Below are 18779 nucleotides of genomic sequence, written 5' to 3'. Positions count from 1 at the left end.
TATGAATGCAGTTTGCAGGTGAATATTTCCAAATGTTGGAGATCCCCACTCAGGCTAGATTCTATAAGGAGTTAAAACATCACTTTTCGATCAAGCAAAATGTGACTGATGTGGCATGTACTGAGTTTCAGGCCACTATATTAGCATAAAACATCAAAAGAATGCCTTACGAAATATGCATTGTCTTAAAATATACATTTCAATGATATTCACTTAGGAACTAACTCAGTGAAAACCACAGGAAAGGAATGAATGCAACAGCAATGTCTCTGTCACTAGAAAATACAGGCATGGCTGGTACTGGAAACTCACATGCAAATAACCCTGGAAAATATGCAACTAAACCCTACAGCAGGGCTATTCAATTCTGATCCTGGAGAGCCGAAACATTCCTTGTCTGGGATTTTTCTATGGTTCTTCAAAGAACCATCACATTTATGGTTATTCAGAGACAGAAAGTGAATCCAGGACAGTACTCCTAATTATGGTGGAACCGTTCATCAAGGGTTATAGGAAGAACCCTTCAACAATAAAAGGGTTATCGGTAGAACTCTTCATAGAGTGATCAGGTAATCAAATGGCTACCAGGACTCTTTGCATTGTCCCGCCCCCCCAACCCCTCTTTTGCGCTGCTACTACTCTCTGTTTATCATATATGGATTGTCTTTTTAACTATACATTCATGTACATACTACCTCAATTAGCCCGACTAACCGGTGCCTCCGCACATTGGCTATCTGGGCTACCACATTGGCTACCTATTGTGTCCCGCCACCCATCACCCGCCAACCCCCCTTTTACGCTACTGCTACTCTCTGTTTATCATATATGCATAGTCACTTTAACCATACCTACATGTACATACTAACTCAATTAACCCGACTAACCGGTGCACGTACAGTGCCTTGCAAAGGTACTCACCCACTTGGTGTTTTTCCTATTTTGTTGCATACAACTTGTAATTTAAATCAGTTTTTATTTGGACATCATGTTGGACATACACAAAATATTCCAAATTGGTGAAGTGAAATTTAAAAAATACTTTTTTCAAAAAAAATTAACAAATAAAACGGAAAAGTGGAGCGTGCATATGTATTCACCCCCTTTGCTATGAAGCCCCTAAATAACATCTCGTGCAACCAAATACCTTCAGAAATAACATAATTATTTAAATAAAGTCCACTAAGATTATGTGCAATCTACACCTGTCCTGAAAGGCCCCAGAGTCTGCAACGCCACTATGCAAGGAGCACCACCAAGCAAGAGGCACCATGAAAACCAAGGAGCTCTCCAAACAGGTCAGGGACAAAGTTGTGGAGAAGTACAGATCATGGTTGGGTTATAAAAAAATATCCGAAACTTTGAACAGCCCACAGAGCACCATTAAATCCATTATTGCATATATATATTTGGCACCACAACAAACCTGCCAAGAGAGGGCCGCCCACCAAAACTCGGACCAGGCAAGGAGGGCATTAATCAGAGAGGCAACAAAGAGACGAAAGATAACCCTGAAGGAGCTGCAATGCTTTACATCAGAGATTGGGGTATCTCTCCATAGGACCACTTTAAGCCGTACACTCCACAGAGCTGGGCTTTACGGAAGAGTGGCCATAAAAACCCCATTGCTTAAAAGAAAAAATAAGCTAACATGTTTGGTGTATGCCAAAAGGCATGTGGGAGACTCCCCAAACATATGGAAGAAGGTACTCTGGTCAGATGAGACTAAAATGTTGCTTTTTGACAATCAAGGGAAAACCTATCTCTGGCACAAAAACAACACCTCCAACTTCATCCCCACAGTGAAGCATGGTGGTGGCAGCATCATGCTGTGGGGATGTTTTTCATCAGCGGGGCCTGGGAAACTGGTCAGAATTGAAGGAATGATGGAAGGTGCTAAATTCAGGGAAATTCTTGTGGGAAACCTGTTTCAGTCTTCCAGAGATTTGAGACTGGGACAGAGGTTCAACTTCCATCAGAACAATAGGAAAAATGCCAAAGGGGGTGAATACTTTCGCAAGGCACTGTATTTAGCCTCGCTACTGTTATAGCCTTACTACTGTATATGGCCTCACTACTGTTATTTTCAGTTTTTTTTATTTCTTTACTAATCTATTGTTCACCTATTACCTATTCTTTACTTAAGAATTGCATTGTTGTTTAGGGCCTGTAAGTGAGAATTTCACTGTAAGGTCCATACCTGTTGTATTTGGCGCACGTGACAAATAAACTTTGATTTGATTTAATTAGAAGGTTCTAAGAAGAACCTTTAGAGGATAAAATTGTTCTTGGTAGAAGCGTTCATAGAGGGTTAGATATAGGGTTCTAGGTAGAACCCACATTTTTATAAGAGTCTATTAGTATAATTTAATCAAATCAAGCCACAATCGACAAAGGTAATATATAGGCACATTTGATCATTCCTGAGAAGGAGATTCTTCAGAGATAGTCTGTGACTTGTGTGAACTTATCTAAAATTGGAAGAAAACATGATGTCAAGTTGGACAGACAATTCAAGGGCAAACCCAGTTGCATGCATACTATTTTGCATCATTTTTAGTTTCACACATAAACACATTTCGACCACTGTTTTCAATTAAGTGTAACTGCAGCCTGCAATTTGGAGCATTCCTGCAGGTGAGCATTCCCTCGAGCATCCCATTGATTCCAACATGAATGCCCCCCCTCCCCCACGAACATCCCATTGGTTTCTACACGAATAAGAATATGTACATATAAATATATGGATGAGCGATGGCCATGCGGCATAGGCAAGATGCAGTAGATGGTATAGAATACAGTATATACAAATGAGATGAGTAATTTAGGATATGTAGACATCATTAAAGTTGTGTTGTTTAAAGTGATTAGTGATACCTAAATTAAATCTATTTTATTTTGTATTAAAGTGGCCAGAGATTTGAGTCTGTAAATTGGCAGCAGACACTCTATGTTAGTGATGACTGTTTAACAGTCTGATGGCCTTGAGATAGAAGATAATTTTCACTCTCTCGGTCCCAGCTTTGATGCACCTGTACTGACCTCGCCATCTGGATACTAGCAGGGTGAACAGGCAGTGGCTCGGGTGGTTGTTGTCCTTGATGATCATTTTGGCCTTCCTGTGACATCGGGTGGTGTAGGTGTCCTGGAGGGCAGGTAGTTTGCCCCCGGTGATGCGTTGTGCAGGCCGCACTACCATCTGGAGAGCCAGGCGGTTATACAGGCCAACAGGATGTTCTCGATTGTGCATCTGTAAAAGTTTGTGACTGTTTTAGCCAAATGTCTTCAGCCTCCTGAGATTGAAGGGGTGCTGTTGCTCCTTCTTCACCACTTTCTCTGTGTGGGTGGAACATTTCAGTTTGTCCGTGATTTGTACTTCGAGGAACTTAAAACTTTCCAACTTCTCCACTACTGTCCTGTCGGTGTGGATGGAGGGATGCTCCCTCTGCTGTTCCCCGAAGTCCACGATCATCTCCTTTGTTTCGTTGACGTTGAGTGAGTGGTTCTTTTCCTGACACCACACTCTGAGGGCCCTCACCTCCTCCCTATAGGCAGTCTCGTCATTGTCTGCAATCAAGCCTACCACTATAGTGTCGTCTGCCAACTTGATGATTGAGTTGGAGGCGTGCTTGGCCGCACAGTTATGGGTGAACAGGGAGTACAGGAGAGGGCTGAGAACGCAACCTTGTGGGGCCCCAGTGTTGAGGATCAGCAGGATGGAGATGTTGTTTCCTACTCTCACCACCTGGGGGCGGCCCGTCAGAAAGTCCAGGACCCGGTTTCACAGCGCGGGGTCGAGACCCAGGGCCTCCAGGTTTGGAGGGTACTATGGTGTTAAATGCCGAGATGTAGTCAATGAACAGCATTCTTACATAGGTATTCCTGTTGTTCAGATGGGATAGGGCAGTGTGCAGTGTGATGGCAATTGTGTGGTCTGTGGACCTATTGGGGCGGTGAACAAATTGGAGTGGGTCTAGTGTATCAGGTAGGATGGAGAGGATATGATTCTTGACTAGTCTCTCAAAGCACTTTATGATGACAGAAGTGAGTGCTACGGGGCGATAGTCTTTTTGTAATCCGTGATTGACTGTAGACTCTGCCACATACGTCTCGTGTTTGAGCCATTGAATTGCGACTCTACTCTGTCTCTATACTGATGCTTTGTTTGTTTGACAGAGGGAATAGCTACACTGTTTGTATTCTGTCATGTTTCCAGTCGCCTTGCCATGATTAAAAGCGGTGGTTGGTGCTTTCAGTTTTGCACGAATGCTGCCATCAATCAATGGTTTCTGGTTAGGGAAGGTTTTAATAGTCACCGTGGGTACAACATCACCGATGCACTTGCTAATAAACTCACTCCCAGAGTCAGCTTATACGTCAATGTTATCGTCTGAGGCTACCCAGAACATATTCCAGTCCACGTGATTGAAGAAATCTTGAAGCGTGGAATCCGATTTGTCAGACATATCTTAGTTTCTGGCTATAGGCTGGGAGCAACAAAATTGAGTCATGGTCAGATTTGCCAAAGGGGGGGAAGGCTTTGTATGCATCAAGGAAGTTAGAGTAGCAATGGTCCAGAATGCTACCAGCTCGTGTCGCGCCTTCGATATGCTGATAGAATTTAGGAATCCATGTTCTTAGATTAGCTTTGTTAAAATCCCCAGCTACAATAAAGCAATCTCAGGATATTGGGGGTGGATATACACGGCTGTGACTATAATCGAAGATAACTCTCTTGGTAGATAATGCTTTCGGCATTAGAGTGTAAGGAATTCTAGGTTAGGTGAACAAAATGGCTTGAGTTCCTAGTGTTAGCAAACTGTCTATCTTACAAGTTAGGAACACAATGTGCTAGAGCTAGAGCTAGCAGACGGTGTTGCTCCCGCCTGCTGTGTACCAGCCTAGCTAAGCTAGCACACAGAGTCCTTTGCTACCGCCTGACGAACACCTGCCCACGCCGTCGGGAAAAAGTGCATGACAGGCGGGGACAAAGGACACTGTCTAACTGTGTACAGCTAGCTAGCGACAGTTGTTGACACCACCCCCTCCTTCTGTGGGGTTTATCGGCGGCTGGCATCCAACTTTATTATGCATTTACGCCACCTACTGTACTGGAGCGCCCCACCTTCTGCTTGTCCTAGCTTAAAAAATTGACCAATAGAATATTATTAGGGGTTCCTGCAGATGCAGGAATGCCCACATAAAGGAACTCCCTGAATTGCAGGCCGTAATTGCACCCTTGTCACTTTTTTTTTACCTCAACATTAAACACTCCAGACCAGTCAGTACTTTTGGTTGTTGACCTAACTACCTCCATGGAAGGTATAGGTTGAGAGGAAGTGAGGAGGGTCTGCAAGTGCCACTTGGATAAACACGGTAAATCCAGTCTCTGGGCTGGGTTTATAAAGGGAAGGTGGACAGAGGAGGCGGATGGTACAGAGCTAAGGTAAGGTCTGCATCATAAATGGCACCCTATTCCCTTTATGGTGAACTACTTTGACCCAGGCCCATTGGGCTTTGGTTAACAACTATATAGTAGAATAGGGTGCCATCTGGGACACATTCATCGTCTCTGGTCTGTATTGGTGGTGTGGACCTAAAGTACTATAAAGGCTCAACAGCCTTATCTCCTATTATCGCATTGATTTTCTTTTGCTTCTTTCCCCTTCCTCTTTCTTCCTCAGGGATCCATCCAGAGATCTGTGAACTCTCATCTCCCAGGGCTACCTACCTATGGGGTCTATCGTCCGCAGAAGAGAGTGTAAAAGCCTCATGATTGCAACACAGAAACCAACCTGTGGGTCTTAGAGCTAAGATAAGTAGCCTATCTATCCCCCTGACACTCACCCCTGACTGCCAGTTGCCATGGTAACTATTCACTGCTCACTCGGCCTCTGCCTTGGTACACAATACAATAAGGCAAGTGGTTGAGCAGTACCACGAGAGAGGCACGGACTAAAGCAATGAGAGAGAGAGGCACGGACTAAAGCAAGTAATCTGTCTGACAACAACAACAGTCCCAAGCATTCTATTCCAATCCCTTTATGCACTCTAATGTTTTGAGGAAATCACATAATATGAGCCCTCATTGAAATTTCGTTCCCTGAAATGTCAACAGTGCCTAACTGTGATGTGTTTGACAATCAAGCTATGTAATATTTACAAGTAGCAGGTATCTAAAGATATCTGGTATTGAGTGGTTGAATGTGAAACCTTGGGTGGAGGTTTAGCCAAAGGGCATAGCTAGAGAAAACTCATAAGAAATGCACACAGACTATATTGAACGCAATAAATACCTTCATTGTCCTTGAGGGTGAAGTTGGGGTTGACAGGGATTCCGCTCAGCAAAGAGAAGGAGAATCGCTGGCCGTTTGCAAAGTCATCCTTATCCACTGCAGCGATAGTCTGAATCACCTGTTGTTTATCAGGAAAGAACAACATCAATAGCTAACTAATAATGAGTCATGACCTGTCTTCATATTAAAAACAGTGCAAACCAAAATGTATGCACATTTTATGGTCGGCTGCTTACAAGATGTTGGATCTTAATTGGACCTTTATTGTCACATCAAAAATAATCCTGCAGTAACAGGATTTGAACGTTTGTACCATAATGTTGCTTGATCAGTGGTTAAGCTGGTCAAAAGTAGGCTACATGAAAAGTGCAATACTGTTAATATAACTGTGTTGGTGTGGGTTTTCAGTGAATGTATGTAAATCACAAAAGCAGTAAAGTGCAGCAAACTTCTCAGTAACAAAAGAGTGATCAAATTAAGATCCTACATCTGTATGTTCATGCTTAACTAACAAGTGAACATCCAGATGTCAGTCCTCGATACGCAATATGATGTGAACCACAGTTTAAAACATTTGCAGCGGATTTATAATTCATAATTTTGTTTAGTTATTCTGATCACATGCATCAGACATATCAATCTGACCTATGCCTCATGCATAATCATGTACTTAACAAATACCCGTACTGTGTCTGAAATGACACCTTTTGCATTACATTTGACCAGAGTCAATAGAGATCTGGTCAAAAGTAGTGTACTATATAGGGTACAGGGTGCCATTTCAGATGCCGCCCCTGTCTTATCAAAACACTTCTCGTTGGAAACCATCTGTTGTCCTCACGTACATTTCTTTATGTGATGGAAGCTGAATTGTTGAGGGCCTATAAATTCTCAAACATCCTGCTCCAGCCTCGCAGACAGTAGGAGTTATCATCAAAGGCCTGACGAGTGCTCTCATAAATGACCCTTCTGCACTGTTGTCTGCTTGTTACCCTAAATTGGTAAGATACTGGGAACCAGCCCAAGGAGAGGCACCCCAGGAGAAGGCTGACCCGACAGACCCTGCCTCTGTGGGTAATGTTTTGATGTATACAAATGTTTTGAGGTGCACAAAACCACTACCGCTTTGACTGCCAACCTATTTAACTGCTGACATGTAAGGCATTCAGAAACTTACATTGGAATTAGAGGACAAGGGCTCCTCAGCTGCTTAAGGGCACTAATTTAAGGGCAATCAGCAGTTGCTACATCCATTTTTAGGACTAAAATGAATTAATGATATGTAACCACTGATTCTTAAAGAATGTATAAATACCTCATGAGCTTAGTTCAACTGTCGTACCCCATCAGCGTGTTTGTAAACAAAGTAAATGTAAACAAACACTATATAGCCGCAAAACTATATTTTTGATATCAAGGATGGTCAGTCCTTGCATCCATAGCTCTGTCTATGAATTTGAGTGTAGTTGGGTTGTTCCACAAAAAGAGTGCATTTTGTGTCCCTTTGATATTTTAAGTAGAAATTGAGCACCAATATGGAATTTGTAAAAGCCTAGTATGTATAGAAATGAAAGTGCCCTTTAATATAGACCACATGGAGAATTCAATAAATCGGATTTGTATATGGATAAAGACGAGCTAGTGCCAAAATTCAGCATTTTGAAATGTCCATCGTTGCATCTTCTGTGACTTTTAGGAAGATTTAACCAACTCAACCGCAAAATGTCTCCAAGTTTTCCCCATTACCAAGTTTCCCCTATACTGTAAACATTTTCCCGTGAAATGTGTTTTGTGATTCCTTTACGTCTGTCCATAATTTTAAGTGTCCCAAACTCTCATTCTGATTCGCATGCAAAATAGCTTTTTTTATGCAACTGTTTGGTTATTGTATTAGCGTCAATATAGACAAAACGTTGGCTGTATAATTTAGCTAGCTAGCCCAAATTTAGTTGACAGCACTGTTTATCAAGCTAGCCAGTTCATCTTGGAGAATTTCAGTTACAACTTTACAGGGTGTAGTCAGCGTACTTGTCATGAAATATGTATACTGACTATCAGATGATTTTGTATACTGGAGCATGACTATCGAGGATGTCAATAAGATTGTATAACTTTTCCGTTTGGCATGTCTCTTGATGTAATGACTGCTTCAGAGTTTTGGACAACTCTTCCCTAGCTGGCCAGTTACTAGCTAACACCAGACACAAATGAAGCAGAAATCTATAAGTATATTTGCCTTGAATGAATAGAGTAAACCTCTAATTATATTTTAGCACTAGTAGACTAGCTACCTAGCTATGTAAACCACACCCCTCTGCGAACACGCCTGCTGCAATGTTTGTTACAAGGCGGTACCTATTTAAATTAGGTAGAGGAATAAGACGATACCATTGGTGCATTAACATAAGGCTTTTTGTGATTTCACAAAAATACCTTAATTATCCTGCCTCTATCCCGCCTCCTGAATCCAAATGTTTGATATGGGGGAGAAGACCAGTAACTTTATGATCAAACTTTATCAATGTAGGAAGAAACAATAATTTTTCATACTTTGGCAGTTCTGCTTAAATTTTTATCCTAATTGTATCCAATGACTTTGACTGTTCGGGATCTTTAAGGTCAACTCTGTTACATGAACTGAACTCTCGTTTTAAAATGGTGAAACTAAATAGGAAATATTAACACTTTATTTGGATAGTCTACAGACTATCAGCAACATTTCAACTAACTATCTACTAACCATACCCTAGCCCTAACTCTAACCTTAACCATAGCCGTAACCAATACATATTGAACATCTAGTAGTCAAATCATAGCAGTTGAACTGGTTCTACTCCTTTGACCAATTTCTGGTGTTTTGTGTTGGAAAACTGAGCAGGTCGAGCAAAACACGTCAAACCTGTTTTTTTTTAAAGCTTGCATTCAATTGCCCCTCCCTGTTGCACACAACAAGCTTTCATTCCCATGGCTGATTTAAGATGTTATGGACAACCCTGTTACTTTATTTGGCACTTAATAGGCAATTACTATAGTCTTTTTTTATTTAACATCTTGAGATGGGAAACATTATTTTTATGAAGTTGAATATCTGCCCTTTATGACAAAATGTTAAAATTATGTGAAATATACTTAAAAGCATTTTGTTGAACAAGTTACACTTCTCAAAAGGCACTGAATGGTAAAATTCAGTTACATTTCTTCAGCCACATCCCTCAACTTTTTACAGAAAATGATTTGTTATTGAATACGGTTACATGCACACAATAATGTGATTATTCTGGATCGATATAATAAAGTAGTCTGATTAAAATGTTTACATGCTTTGCAAGAAGAACAATTTCCCTAATAATTCGGTTTACATGGACACATCTGAAATCAGGCTACCTGATGACACTGATAAATGTAGAAAATGTCAAAATCTAAATAAACAATCTACCACATCTACGATGTTATTTTTGGAAAGTATATTTGATTCTGAGTTCTGACCAATAAAGTTTTATTCCTATTCCTAAAACGCATACATTTAATTGTTCGTAACTCACTTCACTCGCGTTAACGAGGGAGGCTTGCGCTACTGGCGTTGACACATATGCAGATCAAATACACAGCTGGAATGCTGATTAAGGTGTTTACATGGCCTAATAATTTGAAAGATTTCTCAGAAAAACAGATGTTTAATCAGCTTATGCTTACCCCCAATTTTGACCTTATGCCAATTAAGATTAAAACAGAGTACTGTAAAGTGTTTACATGACTATTGCATAATCTGCCTACTGCCATAATCTGTTTAATATTGAGGTTTTACTGTGCATGTACAGTAAACATACTCATTGTTTCTACTACTGATTGCTGCTTTAAGTCTATTTTTTCTATCTGCTGCTACTTAAATATGGACCACTTATACAGTGTGAACCACACCTATCCACCTTGACAAGGTTTTGCCAATTTGGCAGTTCATTTTCAGCTAAATCTCTTTTTTTAGATAATTTTCTTTAAGTATGAACAGCTTTAAAAGCCATGTTTTATATTTTGTTATTCAGTGTTCCTTTATTGAGTAGCACTTTCATTCAAACTCAAACTTTATGAACCTCCCCTCAATTTTTTAAATAAAATATACTTATTTTATTTAACTCAAGGTTCTGTTGCCATGGTGACACAATTAAAGTCACTCTTAAAAATGTATTAACTGCACCTTATCACCGCCCCCTCCACTCATGTGTAAGTGCATGATGCTCACCTGTCCTGGTCTTGAGCTTTCACAAACAACGACCTCCTCATCTGTTTTAATTTCCGGAGGGTTGTCGTTCACATCCAACACCTGCACCGTGACTGGGACGTGGCTGAGGAGGCTGGGGTTGTCTGGATAAAACATCAACACAAACACTCATAAATAATATTAAAACACACAAGTGAGAATAGGTAGAGAAGTTAGGTAGGTCTGAATAATTTTCCTGCACCACAGTAATGAAAATTAGCTTTGTGATTTACATAAATTCACAAAAAAATGCACCAACACAGTTATATTAACAATATTCCACTTTTCATGTAGCCTAAAACTACGATCAAGCAACATTATGACAAAAAAATTCAAGTCCTGTTGCTGCAGGATTATTTTGCTGTGACAATACAGATACAATTAAGATCCTACATCTATATGGCAGAGGTGGGCAAAGTTTTGGGCTCAAGGGCCACCTCAGGATTTCGAAATTCAAGCAAGGGCCGTACAGATATATTTTTAAACAATTTGTTTGTTGAAATCAATATGTGGGCCAGACAAGGGGTAGTTATTTGAAAATATATAGGTTTGTTACAATTAAAAATACTTTCTCTCTAGTTTTAGAAGTTCAAGAGTGGGTTCAAGTTTTTATTAAAACATTAAATAAACCCCAGATATATAGCATACATCTTTGAACATATATATTCACAAGGATGTAGAAGAATCACACGGATATTATATTTTTAAAGCATCTTGGAGTAGGAATGCTGGACAGCAAATTCTCCAGTGTTAAATAAAATACAATGAACACGGTGTTAAATCAAAAACGCTGTCTCCTGTGAGGTAGGGGACCAGTAACTTTACGATCAAACTTTATCAATATAGAAGCAACAGTCATTTATTTATACTTTGGTCTTGATAGTTTGATATTGTTTCATCCAGTTACCATCCAAAAACATATTTAACACAATACAATACATATTTCACAAGGCCTTATTTTGTGGGCATAGTTTTAACCTAAAACATGGGCCTGAAACGCATAAACATTGTTTTGAAGAAAAAAAACGTCATAATCATATTTATCCACCATGCTCTATTGCAGGTAGATTTATTTTATTGTTTCAATATGTATCTTTGCACAATTGATTGATTCATTAATTGAGCTTATGCAACTCAAATACAAATTACAAACATTTTCTAAACTAATCCAATATCTTACATGGATTTGTTGCACCCATTACTGAAACAGTTGTTCCAGTTCAGATGCTTTAGGTAATATAATAACTTAGTATTCCCAACCCTGGCTGTCGTTTTGAATATCGGTTGAGGGTGATTATAATAGTCAAATCTTGGATTTCCCACACTCAATGAATTCCAGAATCCCTTTACAAGCCAGAATAATGTGATTTGCAGGCCTCATGTTGTGTAAAGGATGAGTTTCAGGTCATTGTATTACACTCTCAGAAAAAAAATATAGATTTTTCCCCAAAAGGGGTACAAACAATTGTCACTGTAGTGGTAGCCTGTAAGATCATCGTTTGTGCATTTTGTTATAAGTAGTGATGGGGAAATGAAGGTTTCCAGCCAATTGTATCGAAAATAGGTGCATTACTCAAGACTTTGATCAACACAGTGTATGCTACTGGCACCTGCTGGTCAAAATATTTTAGAGCAGTCAAATTACTATAGATGACGTTCCGCACCGTAGCGCGTCCTTTTTGTTTTCTTCCAAAATAATCAGGTGGTTGTGTGATGAAACAAAGCTCCAGACGCCATTGATAAAGTACTTCTGATAAAGTGATGAAGGCATCGGCACACTGCTTCGAGGTACACTGCTTAGCGATTAGCTGGCATCAAACATAACATCACTAATTAAAGTGTATAATTGTACCCCATTTCATAACACAGCCCACATCAGGGCTACAAGTAGGGTTGCAAAATTCCGGAGACTTGGTTGAAGTCCTGGTTGAAGGATTTTGATTTCCTGCTTCTGTCTCCAAGAAACTTCCAAACAGGGTTTCTGGAAAACATGGGAATTTAGAAAATTTGCCTGAATTTTGCAACCCTACCTTCAAGTCACTTTATAATGGCTTGCAAAGTGATGTCTAATTTTGAATGGAGTCCATCAGAAGCAAAGCTATCCAACAGTTGAATATTGTATTCACCAGCATCCTGCATTCAGAATGCATGCCATCGTTAGATTCCTGTATTTAAAATGGAAAAACATTTAAATAACCGGTGCATAATTGAATATTATTTATCTTTGTGAAGGATTTGGGGAGTTTCTCCAATTAATCTCTGCAGATCCCCTAAAGCTCTGTCAGGTTGGATGGGGATTGTCGCTGCACAGCTATTTTTAGGTCTCTCCAGAGATGTTCAATCAGGTTCAAGTCCGGGCTCTGGCTGGGCCACTCAAGGACATTTAGAGACGTGTCCTGAAGCCACTCCTGCATTGGCTTGGCTGAGTGCTCAGGGTCATTGTCCTGTTGGAAGGTGAACCTTCGCCCTAGTCTTAGGTATTGAGTGCTCTGGAGGAGTTTTCATCAAGGATCTCTCTGTATTTTGCTCTGTTCATCCTTCCCTCGATTTTAACTAGTTTCCCAGTCCCTGCAGCTGACAAATATAGTTCCCCATAGGGATGGTGCTAGGTTTCCTCCAGATGTAACTCTTGCCATTCAGGCCAAATAGTTCCTTTTGGTTTCATCAGACCAGAGAATCTTGCTTCTCATGGTCTGAGTGTCCGTTAGGTGCCTTTTGGCAAACTCCAAGCAGGCTGTCATGTTCCTTTTACTAAGGAGTGACTTCCGTCTAGCCACTCTACCATTCCTTCTGGAAGATTCTCCCATCTCACAGAAGATCTCTGGAGCTCTGTCAGAGAGACAATCGCTGACCAAGGCCCTTCTCCCATTGCTTAGTTTGGTCGGTCGACCAACTCTAGGAAGAGTCTTGGTGGTTCCAATCTTCTTCCATTTAAGAAGGATGGAGGCCACTGTGTTCTTGGGGACCATCAATGCAGCAGAAATGTTTTGGTACCCTTCCCCAGATCTGTGCCTCGACACAATGCTGTATCTGCGCTGTATAGACAATTCCTTCAACCTCATGGCTTGGTTTTTGCTCTGACATGCCCTGTCAACTGTGGGCCCTTATATAGACAGTTGTGTGCCTTTCCAAATCATGTCCAATCAATTGAATTTACCACAGGTGGACTCCAATCAAGTTGTAGAAACATCTCAAGGATGATCAATGGAAACAGGATGCACCTGAGCTCAATTTTGAGTCTCCTAGCAAAGGGTCTGAATACGTCTGTATACTAATAATGCATTTCAAAAAACATTTTTTTATACATTTGCAAAATTTGTAAAAACCTGTTTTCGCTTTGTCATTATGGGATATTGTGTGTAGATTGATGAGGGAAATCATTTTAGATTAAGGCGGTAACTTAACAAAATATGGAAAAAGTCAGGGATCCAAATAATTTCTGAATGCACTGTAGATATCTAAACAAACAAGTCTAAACCTGCAATAGAGTATGTTGGGGAATAAGATAGGGATGGGCGTGGTTTTGGTTCAATGTGATGTGTATGAGTTGCAGGCCACTGTATTAGGGTAAAACTAGGCCCTCAAAATAAGGCCTTATGAAAAACATATAGTATTTTGTTATACCGTGCCTTCAAAAAGTATTCAGACCCCTTGACTTATTCCATTTTGTTGTGTTACATCCTGAATTCAAACAGTATTAATTCAGTTTTTTTCTCTCTCACCCATCTACACACAATACCCCATAATGACAAAGTCAAAACATGTTTCTAGATATTTTAGCAAATGTATTGAAAATGAAACACAGAAATATCTCATTTACATAAGTATTCACACCCCTTTGCTATGTCACTCGAAAAACAGAGCTCAGGTGCATACAATTTATTTTGAGCATTCTTGATTCTGTAAACACAACTTGATTGAAATCCACCTGTGGCCAATTAAATTGTTTGGATATGATTTAGAAAAAAACACACCTTTCGATATAATATTCAACAGTTGACAGTGCATGTCCGAGAAGAAACTATACCATGAAGTCAATGATATGGCTGTAGCTCTCCGAGATATAATTGTGATGAGGCATATATCTTGGGAAGGGTATAAAACAATTTCTAGTGTTGGAAGTTTCCAAGAGCATAGTGGTCTCCATCATTGGGAAATGGAAAAAGTATGGAACTACCTCAACTCTGCCTAGAATTAGCCATCCGACCAAAATGGGCAAACGGGAAAGAAAGGTGTTGGTCAGGGAGGTGACCAAGAAGCCAATGACCACTCTGACAGAACTACAGAGTTATTTGGCTGAGTTGGGAGAACCTGCCAAAAGGACAACAGTCTCTACACCAATCTGGGTTTTATGGGAGAGTGGCCAGATGGAAGCCACACCTGGTAAAAAGGCACAAGACCACACTCCTGGAGTTTACATAAAGGTATGTGAAAGACATTGAGAGGCAAAGTAGTTTGTGGTCTGATGAGAAAAACATGTAACTCTTTGGCCTGAATGCAAAGTGTTATGTCTGGAGAAAACCACGCACATCTCATCACCCATCTAACACCATCCCTACCGCAAATCATGGTAGTGGCAGCATCATGCTATGAGGACACTTTTCAGCGGCAGGGACTGGAAGACTGCTAAGGATAGATGGAACAATGAATGGAGCCAAATACAGGCAAATCCTTGATAAAAACCTGCTTCAGAGTGCTAACAACCTTAAATTGGGGGTAAAGATGTAGGTTCCAACAGGACAATGACCCAAAGCATTCAGCAATTCAATGCTGGATTGGCTTCAGAACAAGAATGTGAAAGTCCATGAAAGCCCAGACTTGAATCCCATTGATAATCTGTGGAAAGACTTGAAGATTTCTGTTCACTGCCACTCCCCCTCTAATTTAACAAAGCTTGAGAAAATCTGCAAGGACGAATGGGAGAAAATGGCCAAATCCAGATTTTCAAATCTGACATAGACATACCCAAATGACTCAAAGCCTAAGGTGCTTCTACAAAGTATTGACTAGGGGGTATGAATACTTATGTAAAGGAAATATTTCTGTATTTAATTTTCAATAAATGTGAAAAACATTCTTAAAACATGTTTTCACATTTTGATTATGGGTTATTGTGTGTAGATGGGTGAGGAAAAAGGTCACTAATTAGTAAGGATCTCCCCACACCTGGTTGTCTAGGGCTTAATTGAAAGGAATAAACAAAAACCTGCAAACACTAGGCTGTCCATGGAATGAGTTTGTCACACCCTGCACTTAACAGTGTGTTCATTTAACACTGTTTTCCGATGTGTATATGGGTCCACAGACTCCACACTTCCAGTGTTGATTTAAGACTCAGTGTTATTTATTTATCTGGATAATTTGCTCTGTGATCTAAGATCATGTTACCCCCTGTTCACATTGACTAATCGTATTAATTAAGATCTTAACTGCAAAACTGATCCAATGTCAGCACTCATACTCTGAGGCGCTTTATGAATACAGGTCCTTAAGTAAAGAAAACACAAACTGATAAATTGGTTTCCAATGCATCTTACTTTGCACACCAAAGACATATTGTGTACTTAAAATGGACTTGTATCACACTGTCTCTGCATTCGATTTTCTAATAAAACAAAAAACTAAACTATTCAGCAAGATATTCTAGAAGTATGAGAAGTCATGAAGCAATATGTTTCTTAACTTGGAAGCCAAATAAACATAAAAAGCAATATATTTTAGTATGTTTGAGTTCATTCATGTTGTGGTTGATGGATCATTTGGTCCCCAAGCTTGCATAGGAGATTATTCAGCACATCAGAGTAAGGGCCCAGTCTACTAAACCATGTGCCGGTGTCCATTCATGTGTATATGAACCATTCTCTCTGGCTGACGAATAACAGCTCTGATTTCGCTGATGCATTCAAGGGAAAATTCATGCATTTATGCAAGTACTGTATACTGAACAAAAACATAAACAAAACATGTAATGTGGCAGTCCCATGTTTCATGAGCTGAAATAAAAGATTACAGACATTTTTCAAACGCACAAAAAGCTTATTTATAATTTCTTTATATCCCTGTTAGTGAGCATTTCCCCTTTCCCAAGATAATCCATCCACTTGACAGGTGTGGCGTATCAAGAAACTGATTAAAAAGCATGATAAATACACCGGTGCACCTTGTGCTGGGGACAATAAAAGGCCAATCTAAAATATACAGTTTTGTCACACAACACAATAGCAAACCTGATTCAGTTACACCAGCTCTGTCAGGAGTAATGGGCCAAAATTCACCTAACTTATTTTTGTCATAATAATTTTTTTAACCAGGTAGGCTAGTTGAGAACACTTTCTCATTTTCAACTGCGACCTGGCCAAGATAAAGCAAAGCACTGCGTCACAAACAACAACACAGAGTTACACATAGAATAAACAAACATACAGTCAATAATACAATAGAAAAAGTCTTATTGTGGGAAGCTTGTGGAAGGCAACCTGAAACGTTTGACCCAATTAAACTATTTAAAGGCAATGCTACCAAATACTAATTGAGTGAAGTAAACTTCTGACCCACTGGGAATGTAAATAAATAAATAAAAGCTGAAATAAATAATTCCCTCTCCTATTATTCTGATATTTCACATTCTTAAAATAAAGCGGTGATCCTAACTGAGCTAAGACAGGGGATTTTTATTAGGATTAAATGTCAGTAGATGTGAAAAACTGAGTTTAAATATATTTGGCTAAGGTGTATGTAAACTTCCGACTTCAACTTTACACATATTTAGCAGGTGTTGTTGTGGGTGTAGTGAAATGCTTGTGTTCCTAGCTCCAACAGTGCAGTAATATCTAACAATTCACAATAATACACACAAATCTACAAGTAAAATAATGGAATTAAGAAATATATAAATATTAAATATTAGGACGAGTAATGTCGGAGTGGCATTGACTAAAATACAATAGAATAGAATATATAATATACAAATAAAATGAGTAAAGCAGTATGTTATTAACAGCTATGTAAAGTGATTAGTGTTCCATTATTAAAGTGACCAGTGATTCCATGACGATGTATATAGGGCAGCAGCCTCTAAGGTGAAGGGTTGAGTAACCAGATGATAGCCGGCTTGTGATGGCTATTTAGCAATCTGATGGCCTTGATATAGAAGCTGTTTTTCTGTCCCAGCTTTGATGCACCTGTACTGACCGCGTCTTCTGGATGATAGCGGGGTGAACAGTCTGTGGCTCGGGTGGTTGATGTCCTTCATTATCTTTTTAGCCTTCCTGTGACATCGGGTGCTATAGGTGTCCTGGAATGTAGGCAGTGTGCCCCCGGTGATGTATTGGTCAGACCTCACCACCCTCTGAAGAGCACTGCGATTGCAGGCGGTGCAGTTGCCATACCAGGCAGTGATACAGCCCGCCAGGAGGCTCTCAATTGTGCATCTGTAAAAGGGTCCAAGCCAAATGTCTTCAGCCTCCTGAGGTTGCTGTTGCACCTTTTTCACCAGACTGTCTGTGAGGGTTGACCATTTCAGATCGTCAGTGATGTGTACGCCGAGGAACTTGAAGCTTTACACCTTCTCCATGGTCCCGTCAATGTGAATAGGGGCGGGATCCATCTGCCTTTTCCTGAAGTCCACCTTTGTTTTGTTCATGTTGAGGGAGAGGTTATTTTCCTAGTGCCACTCCTCCAGGGCCCTCACCATCTCCCTGTAGGCTGTCTCGTCATTGTTGGTAATCAAGCCTACTACAGGTGTGTCGTCTGCAAACTTGATGATTTAGTTGGAGGCGTGTGTGACCACAGAGTCATGGGTGAATAGGGAATACAGGAGGGAGCTGAGTATGCACCTTTTTGGAGCCCCTGTGTTGAGGATCAGTGAAGTTGAGGTGTTGTTTCCTACCTTCACGACCTGTCATTGTCCCGCCAGGACCCAGTGGCACAGGGCGAGGTTCAGACCCAGGGCCCCGAGCTTGATGATGAGTTTGGAAGGTAATAGGGTGTTGAAGGCTGAGCTATAGTCAATGAACAGCATTCTTAAATGGGTATTCCTCTTGTCCAGGTGGGATAGGGCAGTGTTTAGTGCAATTGCATTGTCTGTGAATCTATTTATCTATTGTCAGGAAAGGTGGAGGTGATGTAACCCTTATCTAGCCTCTCAAAGCACTTCATGATGACAGAAGTGAGTGCTGCGGGGCAAAGGTCATTTAGTTCAGTTACCTTTGCTTTCCTGGGTACAGGAA

General features: G+C 40.3%; 1 protein-coding gene across 1 annotated transcript in view; it reads right to left on the bottom strand.

Moving 5' to 3' along the window:
- LOC135523160 (cadherin-18-like) overlaps positions 1–18779 on the bottom strand; it is a 217440-nt gene that overhangs the window by 15435 nt on the left and 183226 nt on the right. The window contains exons 9-10 of the mRNA XM_064949884.1: positions 10534–10655; positions 6297–6414 (exon numbers count right to left, since the gene is read on the bottom strand). Coding sequence (XP_064805956.1) covers positions 6297–6414; positions 10534–10655 — 240 coding nt within the window. The remainder of the gene's footprint in view (positions 1–6296; positions 6415–10533; positions 10656–18779) is intronic.

Source organism: Oncorhynchus masou, chromosome 30 (genome assembly GCF_036934945.1).
Source record: "Oncorhynchus masou masou isolate Uvic2021 chromosome 30, UVic_Omas_1.1, whole genome shotgun sequence".
Taxonomy (NCBI): Eukaryota; Metazoa; Chordata; class Actinopteri; order Salmoniformes; family Salmonidae; genus Oncorhynchus; species Oncorhynchus masou.
Note: the sequence above shows the minus strand (reverse complement) of the source record. Positions and strands in the feature narration are given on the sequence as shown.